This window comes from Sminthopsis crassicaudata, chromosome 4 (assembly GCF_048593235.1).
Source record: "Sminthopsis crassicaudata isolate SCR6 chromosome 4, ASM4859323v1, whole genome shotgun sequence".
Taxonomy (NCBI): Eukaryota; Metazoa; Chordata; class Mammalia; order Dasyuromorphia; family Dasyuridae; genus Sminthopsis; species Sminthopsis crassicaudata.
Window position 1 is genome coordinate 407,861,292 of NC_133620.1, and position 27,204 is coordinate 407,888,495.

General features: G+C 40.8%; 1 protein-coding gene across 5 annotated transcripts in view; it reads right to left on the bottom strand.

Moving 5' to 3' along the window:
- BCAR3 (BCAR3 adaptor protein, NSP family member) overlaps positions 1-27,204 on the bottom strand; it is a 169,866-nt gene that overhangs the window by 4,560 nt on the left and 138,102 nt on the right. For 4 of the 5 annotated variants that reach the window (XM_074262716.1, XM_074262717.1, XM_074262719.1 and 1 more), the window contains 5 exons: positions 25,493-25,935; positions 20,429-20,532; positions 17,439-18,091; positions 4,435-4,550; positions 3,738-3,909 (listed from right to left, as the gene is read on the bottom strand). In XM_074262716.1, the coding sequence (XP_074118817.1) occupies positions 3,738-3,909; positions 4,435-4,550; positions 17,439-18,091; positions 20,429-20,532; positions 25,493-25,935 (1,488 nt within the window). Of the gene's footprint in view, positions 1-3,737; positions 3,910-4,434; positions 4,551-17,438; positions 18,092-20,428; positions 20,533-21,521; positions 23,553-25,492; positions 25,936-27,204 lie in introns of those variants that run through there. The other variant, XM_074262720.1, reaches the window with a different exon arrangement.

Genomic DNA, 27,204 nt, shown 5'->3' on the forward strand with positions numbered 1-27,204 from the left:
ATAATTAAACTCTCTGGGACCAATAAAAATAAATATAATTCCTTTTCCACTTGACACCCTTCCAAATAATTGAATATAGTATTCAATAAATCATGATGTAAAAAAGGTATCAACCAATATAGTCTTTTTTTTTTTTTTAATTTAACATGCCCATACATTCCAAATAGTAGGCCCATCAGGATCAGAGGCATACTATCACTACCTACCGAAGAGATCAACAGGGAATACTTCTGACTTAACATAGGTACATTTCACTCTGATGACAAAAATTGTCTACACTAAATTCTCCTATACCTTCTAATTTTTTTCCCTTTTTACTCATCTCTCTTAATCAAGGCTTATTTACTCTTTTAAACATAAAATTGCATTTTTTTTTCTTGCTCTCTCATACCTTCTCATTTGTCACTAGGAATTTGTCACATTCCAGTGGGAGCAGATAGATGAAGAGATTTGGCCAGAATCATATATGTACGTACACACACACACACACACACACACACACACACACACACACATCTGATGCCTTCAGTTGTTACAGAGCTTATTTCCAGTCAAATTCAATTAGTTATATTTACTTCTCTTTGTAATGGCCATATCTTTCTGGTTGAGAATATGTAAGGGCTGTTGAACCTTGTCGATAGAATAGAAATAAACTTTGTTGACTTTGATCTAGAATCCTCAGGTTTTAAAGTGTGTCCGCTTTATTCCCAGCAACTCAAAATCTAACCCCTACGCCTAGGGAGTTAAACCTGTGTCACACTGTTACTGACTTCTTGTGCTGATGTTGAGGAGAGCACTTTTGGGGAAGTGTAACCAGGACCATACCAATTCCATAGAGCTGGGGAATCTCCCCCCTAGGTAATTAATAAACGAGGCCTGTCTGGTAAGTCCCTAACACTTTAAAGCTGATGTCACAGAAGGTTAATAACCCAGCCCTTCCACAAAATGCCACACGCACACATATCCCCAAATATCACTGTGAGGAAAATACTGGTTTGAATGGATGATGGGAATACTCAGGGGCATTATTCTCATTTTGGAGGTTTTTCCCCCCAGGAGGGCTTTCTTCAGGCATGTAATTCTGGAAATACTTCATAGTGAATTGAGATCAAGAGAGGAATAATGGACATTAAACCCAAATAAATTCAAAGGATTTCTAGCTAGGAGAAACCTCATTTAGTCCAACTCCTTCACTTTACAGATGAGAAAATCTGAAGTCATAGAAGAATCATTAAACAGAGGGACTACAGGTTGGGGTACTTTCATGTGTAGGCCCTTTCCCCTGTGGTCTGAGGCCTAGAGCTCCAACAAGATTGGAGAGCAAGGAGAAAAATTCTCCCTAGATCTCTGTTGCCTTATTATCTTACATTGTGGAATATCTTCTGATTACTCCCAGGATTGGAATCCCTAACATGTAATTGTATCTGTTTACACATCCTCTTATTATATGATAGCACTTAGTTTAAAAAAGAAAAATAGGGAAGAGATAGCAACAGGAGAGAAATGAATGGCCTAAAATCACAATGGTGGTGATTATCACATTGATTATAGATTTGGAATTTTTAAGGGACTTCTAGTCCGATTCCCTCTTTTTTTTTTTTTTCTTTAAATAGGAAAGGGGCCAAATCTGTGATTTCATTAGTGAAGAAACTCCCACTAGCAGTGCAGCTGTGCTCAGTAATTGTTAGATAATTTATAGTCTTTAGAGAATTGCTTAACTAGCACATGTTATCAGCAGAATTTAAACCCAGGTTCTCTTGACTCCAAGTCCCAAACTAGCTCTCTGTTCCCTATACTATGCTGCCTTTATTTTACACATGAGGAAACAGGTTGAGAGAAGATGTAGTATTAAGAAAAATGACATTTCAAAAAAAAAAAAAAAAGAAAAAAAAAGAAAGAGATAGACTTTGCACTGATTTTCTAGAAGCAGTGATGTATTTTGGTCAAGCCATGAAGTTGCCTGGTCTCCCTGTGACTTTTGGAGGGAGGGTGGTAGACAACTTTGGCTACTTTAGTATGACTGCTCCAACTGAACTAGGTAAGAGTCCTGACTTAGATTTGATAACAGTCTTCAATATAAAGAAAAAATTCGGCAAGAGAGGAATTCTGAATCATGTTAGGTGGCTTTTGACATGTCCATTCCCTTCTTGATACTTTTCCCACAACAGATTCTAGATTCCTTCCTTCTTGGTTTCATAGGCTCCCAGAGCTAGAGGAGACCTCAGAGACCTCTTAGTTCATCTTCATCCTTTTACAGATGAAGAAGTGGGGCTTAGCAAAATTAACTGGTTTGTTCCACCAAGGTCATACAGCTTTTAATTAAGCATCAAAGCTTGAACTTAACCCCACATCTCTCTCTCTTCTTCCCAGTGTACCACTCTGCCTACTTTGCTGACCCTCTCATCTCCCTTCTTTAGACGTTAGTGTCTTGGGCCCAAACTGGGTTCTCATGGACATTTCCCACAGCTTTTTAATCATTGCCTCTTGGAAAGAACTTCATTGACCTATATCTCTTTACACCCCCCCAACCTCTACGACTCCATATCTCAGACTGTGCTGCCCGGATATCTCCACTTGGATATCCAACGAGCAGCTCAAAATGAACAGTTCCCAAACTGAACTCATTTCTCCTTAATCTAATCAGATCTTCTTCTGACGGCACCGCCACCACTCTTGTGGAATAGAAATTTGGAGTCATCTTTGGCTCTTCCCTAATTCACCTACTTCCTGTGTCACAAGTCTTCTTGAATCTACTTCCCAAAACACTCACATTTCCCCCTCTCCCTTCCACTGCAGCCACCAATGTGGTCATTTTATTATTCTATTATAAAACAAAACAACGAATTTTATAAACCTCTGATTCTAGCATTCACACTCTTAACTCCAGTTTAAATGCCTAGCAAATAGCAAGTGTCTAGTAAGTGCTAGTGAATTTTGTTGGTGAACTCTGTTCCAGCCAAATTGGAACTCAGTCCTGTCATTCTCTCTCCTCTTCCCATTCCCTCCCTGCCTTTATTTGTACTATCATCTTTTACATTTGGAATGGATTCCCCACTCCCATCCCCAGAATATCAAGAAACACCTCACGGTCCATCTCTTCTATTAAACCTTCGGCGATTCTCCAACACCCATCTCCAGTTGCAGAAGATCTCCCCACCTCAGAACTGGCAAGGTTTGTATGACATCTCCTATGCACCTTATGTCTACAGTGTCTAATGAAGAGCTGGCGTTAAGTAAAAGTTCTTAGGCACCAGACGCATCATACGAGTTTTTGAGTTCCAAAGGAGATGTCTTCAGGAGATTATTTATGTACAATCCACTGTCCCCAAGACGAGTTTCCCAAATATTCTAGGCTTCATAGAGTTAAACACTATATTGTCAACACATACAAAGATCCAGACAGAAATATGTTGTTTTTGGCAAACATAAGCTACAGCGTGGCATACCATCCTAATTGGTTTCTCACAAAAAACATTGATTTTTTTTCTTTTGGATGACACTCCTCATTGTACATCAGAGGCACTTGCTGACTGTCAGCAATTATCCCCTGTTTTAAAAACACAAAGTACTTTGCTCAATACTTTCAGCTGCCCTCCTAATCAAAGGCAGCTTTTATCATGGATTCAATTCAATTTACTTATTGAATAAAAACAGTTAAGAGATTTGCCTGGCTGACAAACCTATTAAAGAACATTATCTCCACCTAAGAGGCCACAGAAGGCAGAATGATCACTTACTTGTGGCATTTCCAAGGCTTTCATGATGGCGGAGAAGGCATACAAGTCCCCCATGGAGTCCTTCAATTCCACAGCCACCTGAATGATCTTATGGAGGGTTGCCGCTCTCTCCTCCAAACTGCCCGTGCAGCCGAGGATATCCACCGCTATGCCTATGGCCATGGTGTGGTGTCTGGAAGGGAGAAGGTGCGAGGTCTCGGTGACAATGGTCTCATCGTAAGTACGGGAGCCATCGTGGGAAGTCCCGGCTCCCTCAAAGCCGCGGGAGGCCCAGGCTTCCGGCCGACCCCCCACCAATCTCAGGGAACCTCCTTTGTAAAGTGGAGACAGCATTCACCTTCATATTTAGGGAAACAAATCAAAGCAGTCCCTCCTTGCACTGAGTTTTAATAAGTTCCCACCCACTCACTAGCTGGGCCCGAGTTTCTGCCTCTGTATAGTGAGGAGAACAATAGGGTTGTTGATGAGAGTCAAGTACTGTACAAGTACTCCTACTATATTTCCAATGTCATGCTAGTGAAAAATGGGTAACACACCAAGGAAAGCAATCTAAGGGTAAGAGATTAGCAATCTAAGGGGGACGCTGTCCCCCTTGGGTCGGGGATACACAGTGGACTTTCCTTCTAAATGAGAGGGGTGACATCATTTTGTACCCGCCCTCAGAGGACCAGAATGAAGAGTGACAGGGGATGTTTACCTTTCGATGATATCCAGGCGCAGTTGGTGTCCGTAAGGCAAGGTAATGAGTTCCAGACCCGAATTTACTCCCATGATCCTTTTCATCTCTTCAGAGACCTCTAGTATTCTAGCAACCTGTCAAATGGAAAAGTTTAAATATATTGAGGAAATTGACTTGACGTGACCCTGATCCAATATGTAGAAAAAGCTACAGAAAAACAGCCATTATGCATGTTTTGTAAATAAAAAAGCTTTCATTTAAAAACAAAAAAAACAACAACACAGTATTCTAAGAGTATTCTTATCTAAAAGTGTATATATTTTATACAATGATGTCTACACTAGGAAGTGAAACATGGGGTGAAAGAGGGAAAAGGGACCGAGCTGTTTGGTCTCCAGAACGTGTAGAGTTGGACAAAATTTACAACCAAAAAACCAGAAGTTTCCTGTTGTAATAGTCTCCTGCCAGAGCCAGAGCTGTGTGTTCATATGTGTGTTTATTGGATTCTTTATCAATTTACTGAAGAATGAAATTCTCACAAAAATCCTGATTATGTCCCTCACAATGATGCTTCTTGTGGAGAGTCGCTAGCCCTTTAAATCTGGAAGTGATTAGGGCTTGGAGGCTGAAGGCTTGAGGAGCAGGTCTGAAATGGGAGTTCCAGGCATCCTAGATGTGGAGCCGGACGGGACCTTAGAGGTCATTTCATCAAAGACGTGTTTGTTCTCTCCCCGGGACTTTGAGTTACGGGACTGCTCGTTCTCCGTAACTTTTAGGAAAGGGGCAAGCCAGCTCTGACTCGTGTGTGAAGAAGAAGGGCTCCGCTACCCCCTTGTAATTAGTGGAAGTGAATTGAGTGTAAGGAGTCCTCCTCATTCCTTTTTAGCAGCACTCCAGATGTCTCTTCAAGATCCTCAATGATCCTGAGGGCGGAGACTTTTTATTTAAGGCTTTGTATCTCTATCAGAACCTAGCACAGCCCGGCATGTACCAAGCATTTAATAAATGCTTGCTGGGTGATTAATTGGCAACCGTCGAGGAGAAAACGTTCTTAAAATGACAGCAGTCAACGTAGCATCGTTTCCCATTGGGAACTGTTCTATGCACGGAGAAGGAATCTGGCACAGTTCAGTAGATGAGATTTACACCTTTGGCCACGGGAGAAAGTACCTTCCTAGGCATCTGTCAGAGTCGATTTGCATCAGAGCTGCTGGCAGCAACCCAGATTTCCCCATGCGTTTTGGAAACTGAAATCTGCCCAATACCTTTTCGTGATTTCCTTTAGTTATCATGAACTATTGTAGCCAGAATAAAAAAGCTCTTGGAATGTTTTAATATTTAATGTAATGTTTTGGTTTTTTTTGTAAATCACAGCAAAATGAATTCACAAGTAAAGAATCTCTATTTTCAATGAAAAGACTAATAAATGTAGCTGGCATTTAGGGGCACTCTAAGGTTTGCAAAATGCTTTACATCTTTTTTTGTCTTTATGCCTTCTGGATGCTATTGGGTCACACCTATTTTAGAGAAAAGGAAGCTCAGCCTCAGAAATATGGACGTGGTTTGCCTTTGTTTACACAGCTAGTGTCCTAGGAGAGATTTGAACCCAACACTGACTTGCAAGTTAAAACCTGTGTAACATACCTGATGCCCCCTCCTAAATGTCAGAGTTTCTGCCCAGTGACTAGACAGCACCTGGCAGGTGACTGAGAAAGCAGGGACAAAGAGCACTGAGAACATCAAAGTCTCCACCTGACTCAGTTCAAATAAGCATCTGCTCTGTGCCAGGCCAAAAATTAAAAAAAACCTAAATAAACTTTAATTCTGATGCCTTCAATCCAAGAACTGGGTAACCCCAAGCCCGTCTGAGGCTGCTGCATTCATAGCTTCAGGTCTCATCATCACCATCTGTAGTTTAGCTTTTGAACATCTATTACAATGGAGGACCTGGAATTGAATCTTAGGCCCTGCTAATTATACCAGTTGTGTGATCCTGGGCTAATTATTAACCTTTCTGAGCCTCAGTTTCCTTATCTGTAAAGTGAGGAGGTCAGACTACGTTACCCAGCTGAGGAGGTTCTTTCTATGACTTGTGATTTTTTTTAAAAATTAGAGATACTGAAAGGGTTCCAGTGCCTCTGGGGCCAGGGCCTGGGAAAATCACCAATCTGATTACAGCAGGAAATGGCTGGGCGTCAGGGTCTAAATGGGTCTCAATCTCGGCTGACCTCTTGCCGTTTCTTCAATTAATCCACATGTAAAGTAAAGGTCAATACTTTTGTGAGACTCTGACCATATAAAAAGCAAGTAAAAAGCAACCCAAAGTCACACAGAACAGTCAACTCTGAGGTGCCATGCAAAGCCTGGGAAGTGATGTTTCTCCCTGGGGGAAGAGAAGTGATAGATGATCAGAGGGCAACAATCTTAAAGTTTCTCAAATCCACCCATCTGACAGTGGGAAGTGGCGAAAGAACAAGGCAGAGGAAACAAGGAGGCTACAGAGCCCTCCAATTACCAAGTGCATTTGAGAGACATTTCAAGCACTTGAGAAATCAATGCTGTTCCCTTTGAAAAACTGATTATACTTTCTAGTATTAGCACTGGAAAAAATAATACTTAAATGGCATTTTTCAAACAAATGGCATTACCATTATCTCCCAACACAGGCCCACCCTCCTCTGGGCTGGAAAATTGTTTTTGTTTTGTTTTCCTCCCTTTTGTTGAAGAAATGGGTCAAAGAATAATTATGGGACAGAAAGACTAAATATGTATAAGGCTTTGAGCAAAATTTTTCATAAGTTCTGCCTATCCCCCACCAGCCTTCCTTTCCCCAAGCACTATCACCATACTTCCGTATTTTCACAGTATCCCCAAACACTGTAACAATAAAATAGTACATTTTTAAAAAAATAAGCACTTTATAATTTGTAAATTATACCTACACATGTATATAGACATACATATTTAGACTATATTTAAATTGTGTGTGTATTTGTCTATCTTTATCAATCCATCTATCTAGTTAGAAAGATTCTTTTATTTATTTATTTTATTTTTCCTGAGGCTGGGGTTAAGTGACTTTCCCAGAGTCACACAGCTAGGAAGAAAGATTCTTTTAATCAGGAAAAAAGATCATAAGTTTTTTAAACTCCTTGAAGGCAAGAGATTGTTTCACTTGTCGGTTGCCACTGTGGCCAGTCTAGAATAATGCCTGAGAAACAGGAAACATTACATAAATGCTTAAGAGTGAATAAAGACTTATTAAGCACCTACTGTATGCCAGGCACTAAGGCAAGTACTAGGAATACTAAGAGACCACAAGGACCTCAATGGGGGAAACAAGCAAAGATATACAAGCTATATACAGGACAAATAGGAAGTAACAGGGAAAGCTTTAGAATTAAGAAAAGCTGGGAAAGGTTTCCTGTGGATCTAAGCCCATTAATTAAAATCTGCAGTCATGTAACTGAATGTGGGGGTCCTGAAAAATTTGGCAATAGTAAAAGATTTCTGAATACAGCGACCAAAAATTAATTCAACAATCAAATGTGAAATGAATATGAAATGTTTCTGGAAGTCTTCCCATGTTGTATCACATATGTCTATCACTGTGATTCTGTTGCATGCACACTTTGCATTGTGAATGCACAAATGCTGCCAGGAACACCTTGGCTCACATTCCAGATGAGTTCACATAAAAATTTCTCAGGCAAAAAGGGGTCGCAAGTGGAAAAAGTTTAAGAAGCCCTGTTGCAGATCGTGGGATTTTAGTTGGAGGTTGAAGGAAGCCAGGGAAAGCAATAGATGAAGATGAGAAGCAAGAGCACTGAAGGCACTGGGGGACAGCCAGAGAAAATGCCTAGAGTTAAAAAATATAGTCTTGTATTTAGAATAGCCAAGAGACTGGTATTCCTGGATCAACAAGTATGCAAGAGGAAATAAGGTGTAAGAAGACTGGAAAAGTGAGAAGCAGCTAGGTTATGAAGGGCTTTGAATGCAAATAAAGAATTTTATAGTTGATCCTGGAAGCAAAAGGAAGAAACTGGAGTTCATGGGATGGAGGACATGGTCAGACCTTCCCTTTAGGAAAATCACTTTGGTGGCTGAATGGAGGATAGATTCAAGAGGGGAGAGACTTGAGGCAGAACCACCAGCAGGCTATTGCAGTAGTTCCAAGCATGAAGTGATGAAAGCTTGACACTTGGCAGTATGAGAAAGAGAGCGCTGGAGACCGTATAAGGGTGAAATCGATAGGTTTTGACAACAGATTGGATAAGGAGGGGTGAGATGCCATGAGAAGTCAAGGATAAAATCTAGATTGAAAGCCAGGGAGACTGGGAGGATGGTGGTACTCTTGACAGTAACAGGGAAGTTTGCAGGTTGGGGGGAAGGCTTAGGGGGAAAGATAATGAGTTCCATTTTGGAAATCTTGCGCTTAAAATTCCCCCTGGACTTCCAGTTCAAGATATTTGAAAGGCGATTTAGAGGTATAAGTTTGGAGATCGCAGAAGTATTAGGGCTAGACTTCAGAGACATCAACCAAGAGATGGTAATTAAATCCATGGGAGCTGATGAGCTCACCACACGAAGTATTCTAGAGAGAGAAGGGGGCCCAAAGTGTGGACACATATTGAAAAGGTGTAATCTGGATGAGGATCCAGCCAAGCAAAAACTAGAAAGAAAAGATTATCGAGAAGCAAGTGTTAAAAACTAAGGAGAAGTCAAGGGGAATGAGAAATTTCAACTGGATGCCTGAATTGGACAGTTTTGTTTACATTTTTGATGTGCCTATCCATTTATGTAATTATAAACAGAGGCTTAAAAATCTATGTTGCAAATCTCAAAAACCTCATTTGTGGAGACTTGATAACTACTGTCCATGCCCAGCGCTTTTGTTTATCTTGTCCCCCCCAATCCCAGCTTTCCACTACCTACCTGCAATTTAATCTTGTAGGGATTCCTAGATCATGTTTTTTGTTTTTGTTTTTTTTTTGCCCAGTGTCGTATCCATCGTACCACCTAGTTACCTAGATCTTGTTCCATGAATCCCTCAAAGCCTACCCTATCCTCTCTCCCCCTTCAAGCTATGCCTTTCTCTCCCTTTACGGAGCTCTCTGAAGAGAATCTGGAACCAAGAGCATTCTCTGTAAAATCTGGAAGCCAGAAGTCTAGGATATCTCCTAGACTCAGTTCCCACAGTCCCCTCTCCAGGTACAGATGGCTCTCTCCAATACAAGTCCACTGGAACTGGTCCATTTGGACCATTGGAACAAGTCCACTGAATCACCTTGCTGTTGAAAAGAGCTGCCTCCATCACAGGTGACCATCACATAATCTTGTTGCTGTGTTCAATGATCTCCTGGTTCTACTCACTTTACTTGGCATCAGTTCAGGTAAGTCCAGACCTTTCTGAAATCATCCTGCTGATCATTTCTCATAGAACAATAATGCGAATGCATAGCTTGAAGGGGGAGAGAGGATAGGGTAGGCTTTGAGGGATTCATGGAACAAGATCTAGGTAACTAGGTGGTACAATGGATACGACACTGGGCAAAAAAAAACAAAAACAAAAAACATGGTCTAGGAATCCCGACTAGATTAAATTGCAGGTAGGTAGTGGGATTGGGGGGGACAAGATAAACAGAAGCCCTGGGCATGGACAATAGTTAGAGGAACGATGAGGGACACTTTTTATAAACGCACATCTTCTTAATATTAGAAAATCTTCAGTAGGGATAAAAGTATTCATTTTGGGATAAGTCAGTGTCATATATAAATAACAGTGAAGTCTCCAAGGCTCTAGCAGACTAACACACAGAGATTAAACATTTGACACTGTTGACTATTGCTCCCTTACTACTCCTGCCTCATCGATCCTCCTCTTTTCCCTTGGCTTCCGTGATCTTCCATGTCTAGTTTTCCTGACAGATCCTTATTTTCATTGCTGTTTCTCATTCTCCTATTCCTAAATGGGAATCTAACATAACTCCCACCTCCAGGCTCCACCCTAAGCCCTCTTTACTCTATTTTTGGGGTTCTTAAGGTCTCCCAAGGCTTCTTTACAGATGACTCCTAAAGCTATCTCCTATTAACAGCTGTCAGCTGGACATTTCTGAATAGATATCTGACATTTCAAAATTAAAATATCTGAAAAAGAATAAACTTAAACTTAAGCCTTTTGTCTTAATTTTCCCATCGTTTCCCTAGTCATCTAGCCTCAAAAGCCCAAAGTACTTCTTGACTCCTCAGCCTACCTCTTCATCAACAGCCAGTTACTGGAAATCTCAAGACCCTCCATGGTATGGCTTCAATCTACCTTTCCAACCTTTCAGATTTTTCATGTATTCCTTTCAGTCTCACCCCTACCATCTTAATTCAGCCCCCCCTACCTCTTCTCTTAGACTATTCCAGCAGTCTTCAAATTGAGTCTCTGCCTCAAGTCTTTCCCTACTCCAATTCATTCTCCACTCAGTTGCCTAAGTGATTTTCCTTAAGGCTAGGTTACTCCCTTACTCAGTCCACTCTAGTGGGCCCCTATTGCCTTTAGGATGAAAGACAAATTACTCTGAATTTTAAAGTCCTTTACCACCTGGCCCCCACATAATTTTCCAGATTTATTATACATGACTCTCCTCCTCTCTATGTTCCAACCAAATGGACCTTCCTGTTTCTTACATATGGTACTCACATCTCCATGCTTCTGCACTAACTGTCTCCCATGCTTGTAATCTTTTCCCTCCTCAGCTCTAGCTTGCAAAATCCATTCTTTCATCATTCAGATTGCAAACTGCATTGTGCTTGAAGCCTTTTCTGATTCTCATCCCTGGCCCCCAGTATTCTGTATATAGATCATAGTTTTCAATAAAATAGGATCTTTTTGAAAATAGATGCTGTCTAGTGGCTAGACACTGGAAGTTGAATGGATGTCCATCACTTGGAGAATGGTTGGGTAAATTATGGTATATGAAGGTTATGGAATATTATTGTTCTGTAAGAAATGACCAACAGGAGGAATACAGAGAGGGTTGGAGAGACTTAAATCAACTGATGCTGAGTGAAATGAGCAGAACCAGAAGATCATTATACACTTCAATAACGATACTGTATGAGGATGTATTCTGATGGAAGTGGAAATCTTCAACATAGAGAAGAGCTAATCCAATTCCAATTGATCAATGATGGACAGAATCAGCTACACCCAGAAAAGGAACACTGGGGAATGAGTGTAAACTGTGAGCATTTTTTGTTTTTCTCCCCAGATTATTTTTATCTTCCGAATACAATCCTTCCTTTGCAACAACAACAACAACAATAACAAAATTCGGTTCTGCACATATATATTGTACCTAGTATATACTATAACATATTTAATATGTATAGGAATGCCTGCCATCTAGGGGAAGGAGTGGAGGGAAGGAGGGGGAAAATTCGGAACAGAAGGGAATACAAGGGATAAAATTACCTATGCATATGTACTGTCAAAAAATATTATAATTATAAAATTAATTAAAACATTTAAAAAAAAAGAAAAGAAAAGAAAATAGATGCTGCCATTTTGTGATTTGTATCCCCAGGGTTTTGCACAGTAGGTGCACAAATGGAGGTAGCTCATTGATGGGTTAGTTGATAATTTAGTACTCTAGTCAAACTATTTTCCAGTCTCATTCTGCCCTCTTGCCAGACTCTTGTACCTTTATAATATACCCCATTTCCCCCATGGGGAATAGATTCCCCTTTATCCACCATTAATCACTAACATTCTTAATTTTCAAGGATTACTTCTGGTCACAATAGCTAGCAGGCATAGTAGGATCAAGTGAGGATTTTGTTTTAAAGACGGGGCAGATAAGGGCTGAGTTATATAAAGTATAAAAAAAGAGTTTAGATTATCAAAAGCTAAGAAAAAATGGTTGATGGATCAATACTGCTAGTGAAGATCTCCACTGGGACCTACCACTAGGGATGATCTGTGCAGCTTCCTCATACTGCTGTCTAGAAGGAGGAGGTATTACAATGAGACTAGCCAAAACTGGAAGGACCTGCCTTGGGAGGCACTAGTAGGTTTCCCCTGACAAAAGCTCTTTAAGTGAAAGCTAGATGGGAGTGAGGCAGTTTCAAACTAGTCCTTTGTTTAAAAAGTAAGCTCATAATGTGGGAGTGAAAGGCCATTGCCTTGGGATGTTTGTTACAGTTTAGGCTGTTTAGTTTCAATATTTCCTTCCAAATCCTTCTGTTTTCTTTGACCTTGGCCAGTGACCCTTCAAGAAAGGCAGTTTAGGGACAAGATAATAACAATGAAAGCATTAATACAGCCCTTTAGTGCTTTGTATGTGTTAGTTCATTTGACAGCAGATGAAGTGTTTGCCATCCCCAGCAGGTCTGTGTTGGTTGTGATTTGGCCCCAATCCGAATTCAGGATGGGGAGTATATCACCTAGAGTTAAGAGGTGGTTAAATGATGCAATGGATAGAATTGGGAAGCAAGAAAACCTGAGTTCAAATCTTACCTTAAAAGCTCTAAGACTTGACCACAGGTCAAGTAAATCAAGTAAATTCTCAGCTATAAGGGCATTTTTCATTGGATTCCACAGTCTTTAAGAAAAAAGGGGCTTGAGTAAGAATGGGATTATTGAGAACAATCTAACTTCATTTCCTTTTCTGAAGGGATCACAAGATTAGTATGTTGGGAATTCTGTGGACACAATCTACTTTTCAGTAACATTAAAGTATTTTAATGAGTTGTTGTTTTTTTTAAAGGACTAATTCTGATGCTTCTTCCAGGAAACCTTTTCTAGTCCTTTGGATTTAAAAACATCCTAACAATTAATGTGTGTGTGTGTGTGTGTGTGTGTGTGTGTGTGTGTGTGTGTGTGTGTGTATGCCTGCCCCTTATTGCCTTAACTTAATCTAAATTTCTTATTCTATGACCCAGAGAACTAATTAATGATTAATCTAAGATCATGTTTATCATTGTTGTGTCTTTGGTAACCAGCACAAAGTAGGTGCTCAATAATGATGTTTAATGGATTTAATTAAATCAAGAAGGTTTAATTGTCAAAGTCTGCCTAAGGTACACATATGGTCTTTTTCCAGTTCTAGGAAGCAGTACTCAAGATGGAAATTTGATTTTACTTCTGAATAGATGGTCCAGTCACTGCTATTGTCTAGCACTCAGGGTGCTGACAGGTATATGTCAGGGTATCTGTGAGGAGGACCAGGCATCTTACAATACTGTAACAGTTTTAATTGGTAGAAATTCCAGAAAAGCAGACATTTTTAGGCTTAATATAAGGAAAAATTTGCTGACAATTAGAGCTACCCAACACTGGAATGGCCTGGCCTGCCTGGGAAGTAGTAGGTTTCCCCTGACAAGAGGTCTATAAATGAAGGCTAGAATTGGGAAGCAATTTATCAAAGACACTACAGAGAAGGTTTAATTACAAACTGACAGAGAATTAGACTTTTCCCCCCTCTCTAACCATTATCATTAATCCTCTCTACTTAGTGGTCATTAATGTGTCCCCACTGTGCAAATAATGTAATTTATGCCTTTTGTTTGTAAAGCCCTTACCTCTCAAAAGGTAGCAGAGCTTCTTATGCATCCTGACATCGTACATAAGAACTTAGGGTCCAGATTCAGAGGTCTTAGATTTAAATCTCCCCTCCTCCACTTATTACCAGTATAAGTATAAGCAAGTCATGTAACCTCTCCTCTGGAGTAGATCCTTCATCTGAAAAAGGAGAGGCTGAACTAGCTGACCCTGGCTCTCTTCTGGCTATAAGATTCGAGAATGAATAGAGCATTTTCCTCTTTGCTTTTGCACAGCTCTGAGAAAATGAAGGGAAAGGACAAGGTCTGTGAGGAGCACTGTGTGCTGCCCATACAGAACATGTGGAGACCAGATGCTCCTGGGGCTCACCTTGCCACTTGGGCTGCTTTCTGTTCTTCCTCCTTCCTCTTTCTGAAATCTCCACCCCCCCTTTTTTTTTGAAGAGGAGAGAATGGAAAGAAAAAGCAATCCTTTCATTTCAAAGGAAATTTCCAACATAAGGGCCAGGGGAATTAATAGTGAATTGTGGTCACACTGTAGATCAGCCAGGGAAGAGAGGCAGAGACCCCTGTGCCTGAACTCAGTACATGTCTAGAGACTGAATGAGCTCCCTGGCAACTTAAAATGGCAAAGCCACAAGTGGGAAGACTCAGAATTCACATGCCTCCCAGATTACTGTGACATCCCCCAAGAAGAAACGACTTAGAATGAAGTCTGGCTCTGCATCAGCCAGGAATAGAGACCTCGGTAACCATGGTCACTACCCCATCCGTAACCCTCACCATCACCCCATCTGGCTGGCTGCACAAATTAGATATGCTTCTTCCCTAGGTATTCCATATATAAAACTGGCAGATAAAATGCTGCCAAGAGGTATGGCCAAAAAGGACTAAATGTACCAGAAAAAGAAAATGAAATGGTTTGCTTCTTGTCACAAATGAAAAATAATTTAGCTCCAGCAGCATCAGTGAGATGATTTCATAGCAAGTCAAGCAAGATGTTTTCGCTCTTCCCTCTCTTTGCCTGACTCTTCAGCATGCCACATAAGATTGCAATGGTGTTATACTTCACAGGAAATTTAGCCCCTGATGGTCCCCTGAAGAAGGAACTGTCCTTTCCTACAGCTCATACCGGGAGATTCTAAGCTAAATGAGAAACCATAGATGCCTGGGAACTTGATCCTGAAGCTGATACAGTGCCATACAGGAGATATCATCCAGTGTGAAAAATTCAAGATAAAAACAATAACAGTAATAGACATTTATATAGTGCTTTAAAATTGGCAAATTTCCCTTAACTGGTGGTAAACCCCATTTAGCCTCCCAATAGTCTAATCACAAATTTACTCATATTCAAGTGATTTGGGCAAATGCCCAAATTGACCACCAGTAACAACCAACCACCGAATTTAGAAATCTACGTCTATGGGAGGAAATCCCTAGTAAGTTTGTAGGTCTAAAAGTGTCGACCCAGGAGGCAAAAGCCCCAAATTCAAATCTTGCTCCTGAAACTTGGTAGCTTTGTGACCCTGAGTGAGTCGTTAAAGCCTGAGCCTCATCTGAAAATTGAGGATAATACCTGTAAATGCTGTTTCAAACCTCACAGACAAAATATCAACACCAATAAACTAGAAGCCCAAAGCTGGAGACAATGGTTCCCATGCTAGGAATTCCATTCTCTTCCACATCCAAAATCCTTGTTTGACATCTAAGTACCATATTTTGTTGGTAAAATATGTGCCCATAAAAAAACAACCACAAAAATAACAACAAAGACAAACCAAGCACTGATAGAAATTTTGGTCTTAAAGGATGAAAAACCCCCAAGGTCCTTACTCTTTTTCATGTTGCTTAGTGATCCTGGCTTGGTGACTATCCCCTTACCCTACCCGTGACAGAGACCGCCATGGATGCTGATCTCCATGGTGGCAATGATTTACAATCCCAGAAAAGGAAAGCTGACTTTTACAAATGTATAACAGTGTGACATTTGAAACTAATTGTCTCCACTGGGCCACAAATAGGTCTAGTTTTTTAAATGGCCCGCATAGCTATTCGGTTACCACTTTCTTTATCTAGAAGTCACTGTTGGTGGCAGGGCTGGGCTCAGGCTGGACTGAAACACGAACTTCCTATTAATGGCCTTTGAGAATGACTCAATCCAATTTAACCAACATGATGGGCTGTATTCAAGGCCAGGACTAAGGATGAGTGAAAGAAAACATTTCAACAAGACACAGCTCTTGCTTTCAGGGAACTTTCAGTCTGGTGGGGTGATAGCCCATGTGCATGGGTGACTACAAAATAAAATACTGCATAGGAAATTCTTGAGAGAAGCATTAATGAAAAAGTGCTCTTGAGATACACAAGGCAAAAAGCCACTTTGACTGGAGAGAGCAGAAGGAGCTTTTTGGAGGCGGTGCATTTAGGTTGAGCTTAAGAACAAAGCTAAGACGCACTAGTTTGTGTATGTGTAAATATATTTCAATAACTTTTAATGCGATTAGGTTTTTTGATAATCTAATGTGTTTTACACATTTTAAAATATTATTCTGAGAAGGAATCTGCAGAGTCCATCAGAATGCCCACGGGTCCTGTGACACAGTAAAAGTTAAGGCTTCCTGATCTAGATAGATGATCACCATGATTTTTCTAAAAATCTGTAAAAATAACTACCAGCCACAAAAGGAGACCGCTGGTGTTAATTTCCTAATACCACTAGAGGGTGTGAGATATATATATAGTTGGCCAGTTTCATCCCTGGGGCAAGACCACAAGCTTCTTTCCAAGAGAGAAAGACTTCTGACCTCTCACCCCTGTGAGGAACAGCATCTTTAGCCATTTCAGAAGTTTCTCATAAGCAAATCACTCAGAAAAATGCAGTTAAATGAAAATATAGAAAGATCATTATTTTTTGTTTTTTGTTTTTTTCATGATATTTCGAACTGTCCAGAAGGAAGTCCACAAGCTTGTTTTCCAAGAGAAAAAGACTTCTGACCTCTCACCCCTTTGAGAAATGGCATCTTTAGCCATTTCAGACTTAGAAAGAAAAGTATGGCTAAGTGAAAACATGGAAAGATCATTATTTTTTGTGCTTTTTTTTTTTTTTTCATGATGTTTCGAACTATCCAGGGACAAGTCCACAAGCTTCTTTCCAAGAGAAAAAGACTTCTGACCTCTCACCCCTTTGAGAAATGGCATCTTTAGCCATTTCAGACTCAGAAAGAAAAGTGTGGCTAAGTGAAAACATGGAAAGATCATTATTTTTCGTGCTTTTTTTTTTTCATGATATTTCGAACTATCCAGAAGAAAGTCCACAAGCTTGTTTTCCAAGAGAAAAAGACTTCTGACCTCTCACCCCTTTGAGAAATGGCATCTTTAGCCATTTCAGACTCAGAAAGAAAAGTGTGGCTAAGTGAAAACATGGAAAGATCATTATTTTTCGTGCTGTTTTAACGGACGTAAGTATTTACCTTGCAGTCCATCTTCAGCATGTGCTTGGCAATAACCTTGGGATCATTATTGGTGAACAGCTCCTTGGCTCGTTTCAACATGGATGTTTCCAGAGGCTTGTTTTCAGGAGGAAGGAGTTTGGAGTCAAAGTCGTTGGGTCTGAAGGAAGAGACTGTCTCCAGAAAGGGTGTCACAAACACCCCGCCCCCTTCCTGTCCCTTCTCCATCTGGGCAGCCACGAGGGCCCGAGAAGGCCTCGGAGCGTCCTCGTCCAGGATCAGATAGTTGGTGCCAGAGTTTCGGAACGAGAGGGCCCCGTTCTCCCTGGCCGTCGGAGGCTCCCCACAGCCGCTCTGGGGGCACAGGGCCTGCTTTGTCCCACAGAAGCCAGGGGGAAAGGCAGGGTTGAGTTCACAATAGTTTGCCTCCAAGTTGTGCCAAGTGGAAGGAGACGGAGGGGGCTTGAGGAAAGGCACTTTACTGGGCTTGGGTGGAGGTTTGGGGTACAGCTGGCTGTCCGATCCTCGCAGGGCTTCCCCGGGGACCTGCGCTTCCAAGGAAACCCTGCGCACCACCGTGGGGCTGAGTGTGGGCTCACTGCCTGTCCTGAACACCGGCGAGTTTGGACAGGGGCTCGTGTCTGCTCCAGAGGACTGGAGCGGCAGCTTAGAACCTAGAATTTAAAAAGGAGGGTCAAAAAAGCCCCAAAATAAAAACAGCCTCCCCCCTTTCTAGCAGACTCAGCTTGAGAAACACTATGACAACTGAGACCGAAGGAGTTTAAAAGGTCAGAATCCAAGTTCCCCCCTCAGATTCTTGCTGACTATGGGACTGGGCAAATGATATCACCACAGTGCTTCAGTTTCTCATTTGTAAAGTGAGAGTTGGGCTTAATTTCTTTTTTTTTTCTTTTTCTTTTTTTCCCCTGAGGCTGGGGTTAAGTGACTTGCCCAGGGTCACACAGTGTCTGAGACCAGATTTGAACTCGGGTCCTCCTGAATTCAAGGCTGGTGCTCTACCCACTGCGCCACCTCGCTGCCCCTGAGTTGGGCTTAATTTCTAAGATCCCTTCCTAAACTATGATCACTCCAAAATTGTGTTTTATTTACATTTCCAGGTTCCCTTCCAGAGAGTCCCGCTTATGTAAACCTCATCCCCAGCAGGAAAAGCAGAATTTCAATGACTAAGCTAACTTAAAATATCCCATTTCTGGGAGTCATGCCCCACTGCTAGTACCTATTGTCTGCTAGCTAATGTTATTGGGAATCCTTTTAACAATACCCTGTGTTCCCACTCACCCAAGGTTAATCTAGTCAAGTCTGGATTATTCCATTCAACATGGAATATATAAATAAAAAGGAAGAATATATGAATAAAGAAAAAGAAGCTTGTAGGCACTCAGCAAGAGGGGCTCTTAGTCACCATTCATAAAGAGGAGAGGCTAGAAAGCAGCAAAAGGCTGGGAAAGTTTAGGAAAGAGACCTTGGTTTGGTTCTTCCCAAGCTCAGCTCTATGAGAAGGTGAAGCCCTGGGGCAGTTAGATGGTGCAGTGGATAGAGCACCAGCCCTGAAGTCAGGAGGATCGGATTCAAATCTGGTCTCAGACACTTAGCCCTGTGTGTGACCCTGGGCAAGTCACTTGACCCCAATTGCCTCAGGGGAAAAAAAAGATAAAGCCCAAATATTTTCATCTGCTCACTCCTAGTGGCTAATATCTACATAGTGCTTTAAGGTTGGTAAACACATAAGACATACTCTCATTTGATTCTCAACACCCTTTGAACTGATGCTGTTATTACCCCCAATCTGGGAAACGGAGGCTGAAAGAGGTAAGATGATTTGCCCAGGATCTCACAACAAAGGCAGGTTTCAAAATCAAATCTTTCCAATGCTAAAGCCATTAAATTTTCTCCTGATTCGTTACTGCACCATTTCCTCCTACCACTTCCTCTGCTCCTACACTAGGAGAATATTAACAGCAGTCCGCATTCACATTCCACTTTAAGGTCTTCAAAGCACTTTACATCTATTAATTATTCTCCTAGAGTTTCACAACAGCCTCCTGAGAACGGGGACATCTTCAGCCCCATTTTGTGGGTTAGCACACTGAGAATCAGCGGCTGGGCAAGTATAAGTGTTTGAGACGGGATTCAAATGGAGGGGCAATGTCAGAGACTCCAGGGTAAGCTATCCACACACTACTCCTGTGCTTCCAAAAACAAACCTGCCATGAAGTCCGGATAGTAATGGGTGACTGCCTTAAGACAAAGGAGAAACAGCCTCACAAATGCCCTTTCAACACTTCCTGGTCTTAGCTTCCTAAGAATGGACAAGCATAAAAATACAAACTGATGGCGGGGCAAAGGGGAGATCCTGAGAAATTTACAAATTTAAGCATCTGTCCAAATCAGCTAATTCAATCTAAAATTTCTCATCCTTCTGCTGCACAGACACAGTGTTGTAGAGTGGAAAAAGCAGACCAGAAAACGGATCATCTAAGTTCAGATTCCATTTTCTCTTAATAGCTGTGTGACTGTGAACAATTCGCTTCAATCTCAGTTTCCATAGCTATAAAAGAGGGCATAACTCTGCCCTTCTACCTACTTTGGGGGAAACTGTAAAGATTTTTCACATACCTTGCATGTACTAAATACGTAAAAATGTTCAACTGAACTGAAACACTAATATTTAAGTGTGAATTATTTAAAGGCAGCTGGTCAGGAAGAATTGGATTCAAATCCATCACTATGTGTATTAACTGAACAAGTCATTTTCCTTGTTTGCCTCAGTTTCCTGATTTGTAAAATGGGGATAAAAACAGCACTGACTTCATGGGATTGTAGTGAAGATCAAATGAGACAATAATTGTAAACCACTCTAGCACAGAGGCAGGCTATATAAACGCTCATTCCTTCCTTTCCCATTTTTATTACCACTTCCGTTGTGCCAGAAAAGAAAGGGAGTGAAAAGGGGAGTGGTTCCCCTGGAGTCTGAATTCCTGAGGACGTACCAATTGGCAGGTAACTTTCTGACTGGTGAGCCTTGAGGGACAAGGACCTTTTATCCTGCATGTGATCCAGGCATGCAGGCTGGCTCCCACTTTTTTCTTTATTTCTGAAGAGAGACACAAAGGAAGGTAGAAATGTCACAGAATGAAAAAAAAATCAAGCAGCATCATATTTTTTTAAAAAATCAGCAGTAAGAACAGCACTACGGTTAACAATGTGAAATCTGAAGGAGAAAACAATTAAAAGAATAACAACTCAATTGTTACTTGTGCCCTTTTTAGTCCCTCAACCCCAGGAAAGCCAGGGCAGCTTGATTTAAATCCTAGTGTTATTATGCTCATCCAACCTGTCCCATCCTGTTGAATGGGGCTGAGGGTAAGGGGAAGTTTCAGGATACTCCCAGGAAAATTCAAGCTAACTACTATGTACCATTTCAACAAAGTCTAAAATTACTTGCAGACTTGGGGCAAATGACTCGTTTTAGCTAACATGCAATTTTCACAGCAGTTTCCCTGTGTCAACAGCCGCTACCGCTGAGTAACAAGTTTCAAAGCTGTTCCTGGGTCATATCCTTTTCAGTGCAAATCTCAGGATCCCAGAGGCATCAATGCAAGTCATGGAAAAACCTTTTTGGTTTGCTCACCCTCACGGACAAAGATTGATTAGTGAGAGCATGGGGGAGATTCTTTTTCCAAGGGACCAGGATTGAATCTTAGAGACTATGAATTGGAAGGGACTAAAAAAGTTCTCTCTCAAAGAGAAGAAATTTAGGTTAAGTGACTTGCCTAAAGTCACGCCAAGTAAGCACCAGAAAGACAAGGTTTGAATCCAAGTCGTCCTCCTCCAGAGTCACTCAGAGTCCCCAGCACATTAATTGATAGGCAGTGCAAGGTCCACTGAAGGACTTAATTAGGGCTTATTTTTACCAGGAACAATCCCTCTAAATCAAAAGAGGGACTGACTGCAAAGCTACATTTTACAAAGTGACTCCCAGCCAAATTGCAATTGAATGCCAGGGGCTCTGCACATTCCTGAAGTGTGGCCCTGGAGCCCTCAGAAAGGAGGAGGGAAATTCTTTTTTTTTTTTTCTCCTACCTTTGTAAGCCTCAAAGAAAAAAAATCCCCAACCCTTCTACAACAGAGGCGTTCCTCGAAACCAGCAAACCCTCCATGATAAGCGGGGGCAGAGAAGGGGAAATAGTTTCAGTAAAGTGATACTCTCACTCCGGAGCAGAGCAATCACTGCAGGCAAGACAGCTGAGCCCGGCCATCCTGTCCCAACCCGGAACAGGGTCTGGAATGTAACCTGACGGCATTATAAATGCCGGTCATTGGCTCTGGACGCTGTCACATGCTGCCCTCTGCCAGGGAAGATGGAGTGGGGGAAGTCTCCAGCTGGAGTTCACGGTTTACTCCCAGGTAATTAGTGCATGGGGCAAGATGCTGCCACCTGGAGAACTTTTTTAACCATTTCCAAGCCGTAAGACCCTTTATTTTTCATTCCCACCACAATATTCCCCAGTATACATACACAGAGGCAAGCATACCAACACACCCACACCCACCTTGTCATACCTCCAGATCCCAATTCCTAAGATCCCAGAATCTAGAGTTGAAAGGCATCTTACAGACCAGTACCCATACCTGCCATTTTACAAAAAAACTGAGCTCTGGAGAGTGTTCATGACTTGGCCCATAGATATAAATAGTAGAGCCAGGATTAGAACCCAGGAAAAGGAATGGCTTAAAATATGTATTGTTTGAAAAAAAATCTAGAGGTCTTAATGGATTTCAAGCTTGGTAATAGTCCACAATCAAAAAAGTTATCTGTGTTGAAAAGTACAGTGACCAAGGTGAGGGAGGTGAGAATCCTGCTGTGAATTAAGAGGGATACTGATCATCTAGGGGTAGCCCAAAGGAGGGCAAAGGCCCCTGTGTCCATGTCATGTAAGGATCAGCTGAAAAAATTGGAACTGTTTCACTTGGAGAAAAAATGACTTAGAAGGTGTAGCGATGACAAAAGAAGAATTATCAGGTGAAAATTTATATTTATTCTACTTGATCCCAGGAGGCAGAATAAGAATAAGTAGTAATGGGTGGACATTATAAAAAGGAAGATTTGGATTAATATAAACTTCTTCACAGTTAGAATTATTGCAGTGGGGACTGGGCTGATGAAATAGCAGATGCTCCCTTTATATTATAATATAATATTATATATTAATATATAATTATATATTACAATAAACATATAATAATAAATAAATATAAATATAAGATATCCCTAGATATCTTAAAGAAAAGGCTGGACAGCTACTCTTGGACTATAATTGTGGAGAGGACTCTTGAGGAGTTATGGGTGGGCCTCAATGACCCCACCAATGTCCATTACAACTCCTACATGCTGATTTCTTGATTCTTCTTGGTCTCTGTCCAGCAAATTTTCCATAACGGGAATTTTTAATCAATACTACACAGAAGGTAATGTCTCACTCGCAGTTTTAGTTTCCTTACACTAATTACAAAAACTCAAGCTTATCCTTAATGTGTCTATCTCAGTCTCAGGCATCACATCAAACTATTAGCTATCTATTCTATTCCCAGATGCTTATATTTTGCTATTCAAGTCCAGGCTCTTGGCAGCTACTTTTCGGCTTTGATAAAGTTTTTTCTGAATTTAAAGAGAGTCATTTGAAATGAGTTGAAATAAAAAAAGAAAATTAAACTGGGGATCGTGGAACTAGGATTATTTTTTAATTGAAAAGTAATGAAATTTTGGATAAGCCAATTAATCTCTTTGGACTTAACTTTTCCCTAAATGATAAAAAAGCAGATGATAAATTAAAGATTTCTTTAATTTACAGAAAGGCCAGTGTTTTTCAACTAGAAGGTAATATAACTATACCAACCAATACTTGACTATGGAGGGGAGAAGATGAATTTGATGCAGTTCCATTTCTTTTTCTCCTACTCCTCTAAACTCATCTTTTCTCTTTTAAGAGGCACAGTAAAAAGGGTATTGTCTCTGGAATCATAAAATCTAGGTCTGAATCTCAGCTCTGCCCATTTCTTGTGTGGCCTTGGGACAACTAATTTTACTTAATTTTCTTATTTGCACAATGAAAGGGACAAACTACACGACCACACTGGTCTCTCAAGCTCAAATACTATTATGCTATCAGGTCCTGTCCCCATCAAAAAGTTCATCAAGTTTAATTTTTAGCCCTCAGGTCTTCTTCCATCTATTCTGCCCTAATTATTCCTCTGGATTCAAAACTTCCAACTGTCTAGTGATTATTTCCATTTGGGTGTTCTATCATTTCCTTTAATTCAATATCCCTGAAAAATAACTATTCACTTCTCTTAATGATTATAAGTGATAGCACCATGTCCCTCAGCCACCTGATTTCTCCTTTATATCCAGATCGTCACCAAGTCTTACTTTCCTAATACTCTCACACATTTCTTTTCATTCCCACCAACCTTATTTCATCAGAGACTAGGAGACAATCCTTTAGCCAGAGAACATCCAAGAAAGGCTTTACATAAGATGAGGTTTGGTCTGGCTTTTAAAGGCTAAGTAGGATTTGGCTGCTCAGACAGGATTGGGCTGGGCATTCCAGGAGGTGGAAATGCATGAACCTTTGTTCAGGAAAAGCAGAAGGCATATTCTGAGATTGAGCAACTGGTGTGTCTATAGGCTTTTTCCTCATTATTCTACACACTGCCAGTTGTTTTTCAATTGCACCTGATTCTACATGACCTCAAATGGACTTTTCTTATCAAAGATCCTGGAGTAGTTTGCCATTTCCTTTTACAACTCATTTTACAGTTGAGGAAACTGAGGCAAACAGGGTTAAGTGACTTGCCCAGAGTCACATACCTAAGAAGTGTCTGGGGCTGGATGTGAGCTCAGCCATATTCATTAAATCAGTTGGCTGCCAGAAGATTAAGACTGGGACTTGAGATTTCACTGGTACAAGAAGTTCCTGAATAAGGAAACTGCTCCTAAGAAATGCAGACTGGCATCTTCTCTGCCTTGTGGAGAGCTGCCCCAAGCAATGAGAAGTTAAATGGCTCGCCCAGCTAGTGCCTATAAAAGATGGGACTTGAACTTAGACCTTTCTGGGTCCAAGTTTGGCTCACCATCCATTCTTCAATGGAACCCTGGACTTCCTTGGTTCAAGGGTCACTCATCATCCATGCAAATGAGGTGTTTTGGGTCCAAGACTGGCTCACCAAACACTCTACTACCTCTCTCCCTCCCTCCCTCCCTTCCAGCAGATTAATAATCCTAGAATATCATCTTGATCACATCACAGGTCAGAAACTTTTAATAGCTCTCCAGTGGCTACCGCCTAGAATTTAAGACCTTCCATATTCTTACCCAACTTACCACTCCAGATTCCTAAGGGAATTCTGTGTCCACCTCATATTCATTTATTTGCCATTCCCTAAACATTTCTTGTACTTTTCTATCTCTCTATTTCACTTGTGTTGCACCAATCTAAGCCAGAGTATGTATAACATTTTCCCCTATCCTCATCTGGAAGTTTCTGATGTTAACTCGTACATGGGCCTTGGCTCACCACCCGTTTCCATTTTTTAATGCTCTCTCCCTCTTTGAATTATCTTGTATTATTTAGAATATGTACTGTTTTCACTTATCTCCAATAATATAGTGGGAAAGGTAAGGGCTCTAGAGACAAAGAACCTGTGTTGAAATCATCCTGGTCATGGATTATCTGGATGACCTCGGGCAAATCCGTTGTCCTTGATTTCAGTTTACACATTTATAAAATGAAGGGGTTGAACAAGATGGTCTCTGAGGTCCATGACCTGTGTATGTGTTGTATCTATCCAGTAGCTCCTCCAGGTGAGGGGCTGTTTGGGTCTTGGGGCTATCTCCCCAGGGCTAAGCAGAGGGTCTAGCCTACAGCTGATATTTTATGTTTTGTTTTTTTTTAAATTAAATTTAGCTGACTACTCTTTTACATGTTGCTCACTTCCCAAAACAGCAGCTTAGGCTCTTTCTCTCCCTCTAGGCTTGATTGGAATGGACTTACCTTAGAAGATTTCCTCTGGCCAAACTCTGTTCTCGGGATGGCACATTGCACATATTGAGACTCAGTCTTTTGGTGGTTTCTATTTTTCCCTCTGAGAGGCTGTATTCCCTTGACCGGGTAGGAGAAGTACCATACCTCTCCTCCAGACATCTCAGTGGCACAGTCCTGTTGATGGGCTGGAAAATAATAGCCCCACTCTGCTGAGATATAGGCCGACGGTTCCCCACGTAGCATCTGACTAAACCTGGGATGGTGTCAAAACTTTCCTGGTCAAACTGATACTGGATACGGCAGTAAGCTTCATTGAGACGGAGAACTGTCTTGCTGATCTTGAAATGTTGGGCTGTATTCTTCCACTGACAGGTCAAGACAAAGTTTCCAGGGCTAGAGAGAGAATCCCGTACTAAGAAGTCTCCATCTCGCTGCACAAGACTCTCTGATACCTTTGGAACAAAACCACATGGGAGAGAGAAGCAGGAGAGTCAATCTTCCACACTATATTATTATCACTAATTATCCACATTTCTTCAGACACAACTGCTGGTGATGCTAAAATTTCCTTTTGTGCTCTCCAATTTTTTTCAAAATGGCAGACTACAAGAATATGAAATTCATTTCATATTAGGCAAATAAATTTTTTGGAACAGAATGAGGAAGAAATAGTCTCTAATAACTTTTCCCATCAAGATTTACATGTTTTGCATGTATCATCAGTAAAATTGTCTACTTCTTTGTCTTTTTTTTGCTCCCTGAGCTCTCTTAACTCTCTACTGCTTAGTGAATGCAAATCTAGTTTTATCTACCATGGTCATGGAATAGGGGTGTTTTACCTAAACAAATAATCTAGATAAAAGAGAAATTACCATATAGATCATAATATTTTTTAAATTTACTTTTTTTTTATTCTGATCACTCCCCCCCAAAAAGACATTTCCAAATTCTCAGTAGAACACAAACTGTAGACTATATATCAAACTATGAAATCATTTCAAACTGCTTGCTTTTGGGGAGGAAAAACTATAATTAAAAACTACATAATGTAATATAAATTTTACATATTACTTTCAAAGTTGTTCTGTCTGTGCTTCCTTCTTGAATTGCCTTTTTTTTTTTTTTTCTATGCGTTTAAAAAATATTACAATGGCCGCCTGGGGGATATCTATGTTCTAACCTCATCTTCTATAACCCCTGCACTCTATTCACGAATGAGACAAAAAAGAAAAAGAAAACCTTCATGTTACATATAAGGCGAGTCAAGCAAACTGAATCCACATTCAGATATATATTCCATAACCATGATCGTAAATATAAGCTACCTCCTGCACCTCAAGTCTTTTGCTTCTCATAATAGGTTTTCTGAAGATATAGTTGGTCATTTCCCTGATCAGAGTTCTTAAGTCCTTCAAAGTTGTTTTTCTTTACAATATTGTTGTCCTGGTCCTTATTATTTCACCCTGTAATAGTTAATATTACTCAGGATTTTCTGTATTCATTTTTCATGAAGCAATTATGTTCCCTGGCATCTATCTATCACAATTTATTCAGACATTTCCCAATTGATGGGCACCCCTTACATTCTAGTTCTATGTTTCTCTCACCCTTTCAAGATGAGGAAATTGTTTTCCAGGGACTACTCCCTTCCCAACATTATTATTCTTTCTTTTTTATCTTCATCCTCACCCCACTCTATTCCCTGCTTGTTTTTCTGTTGA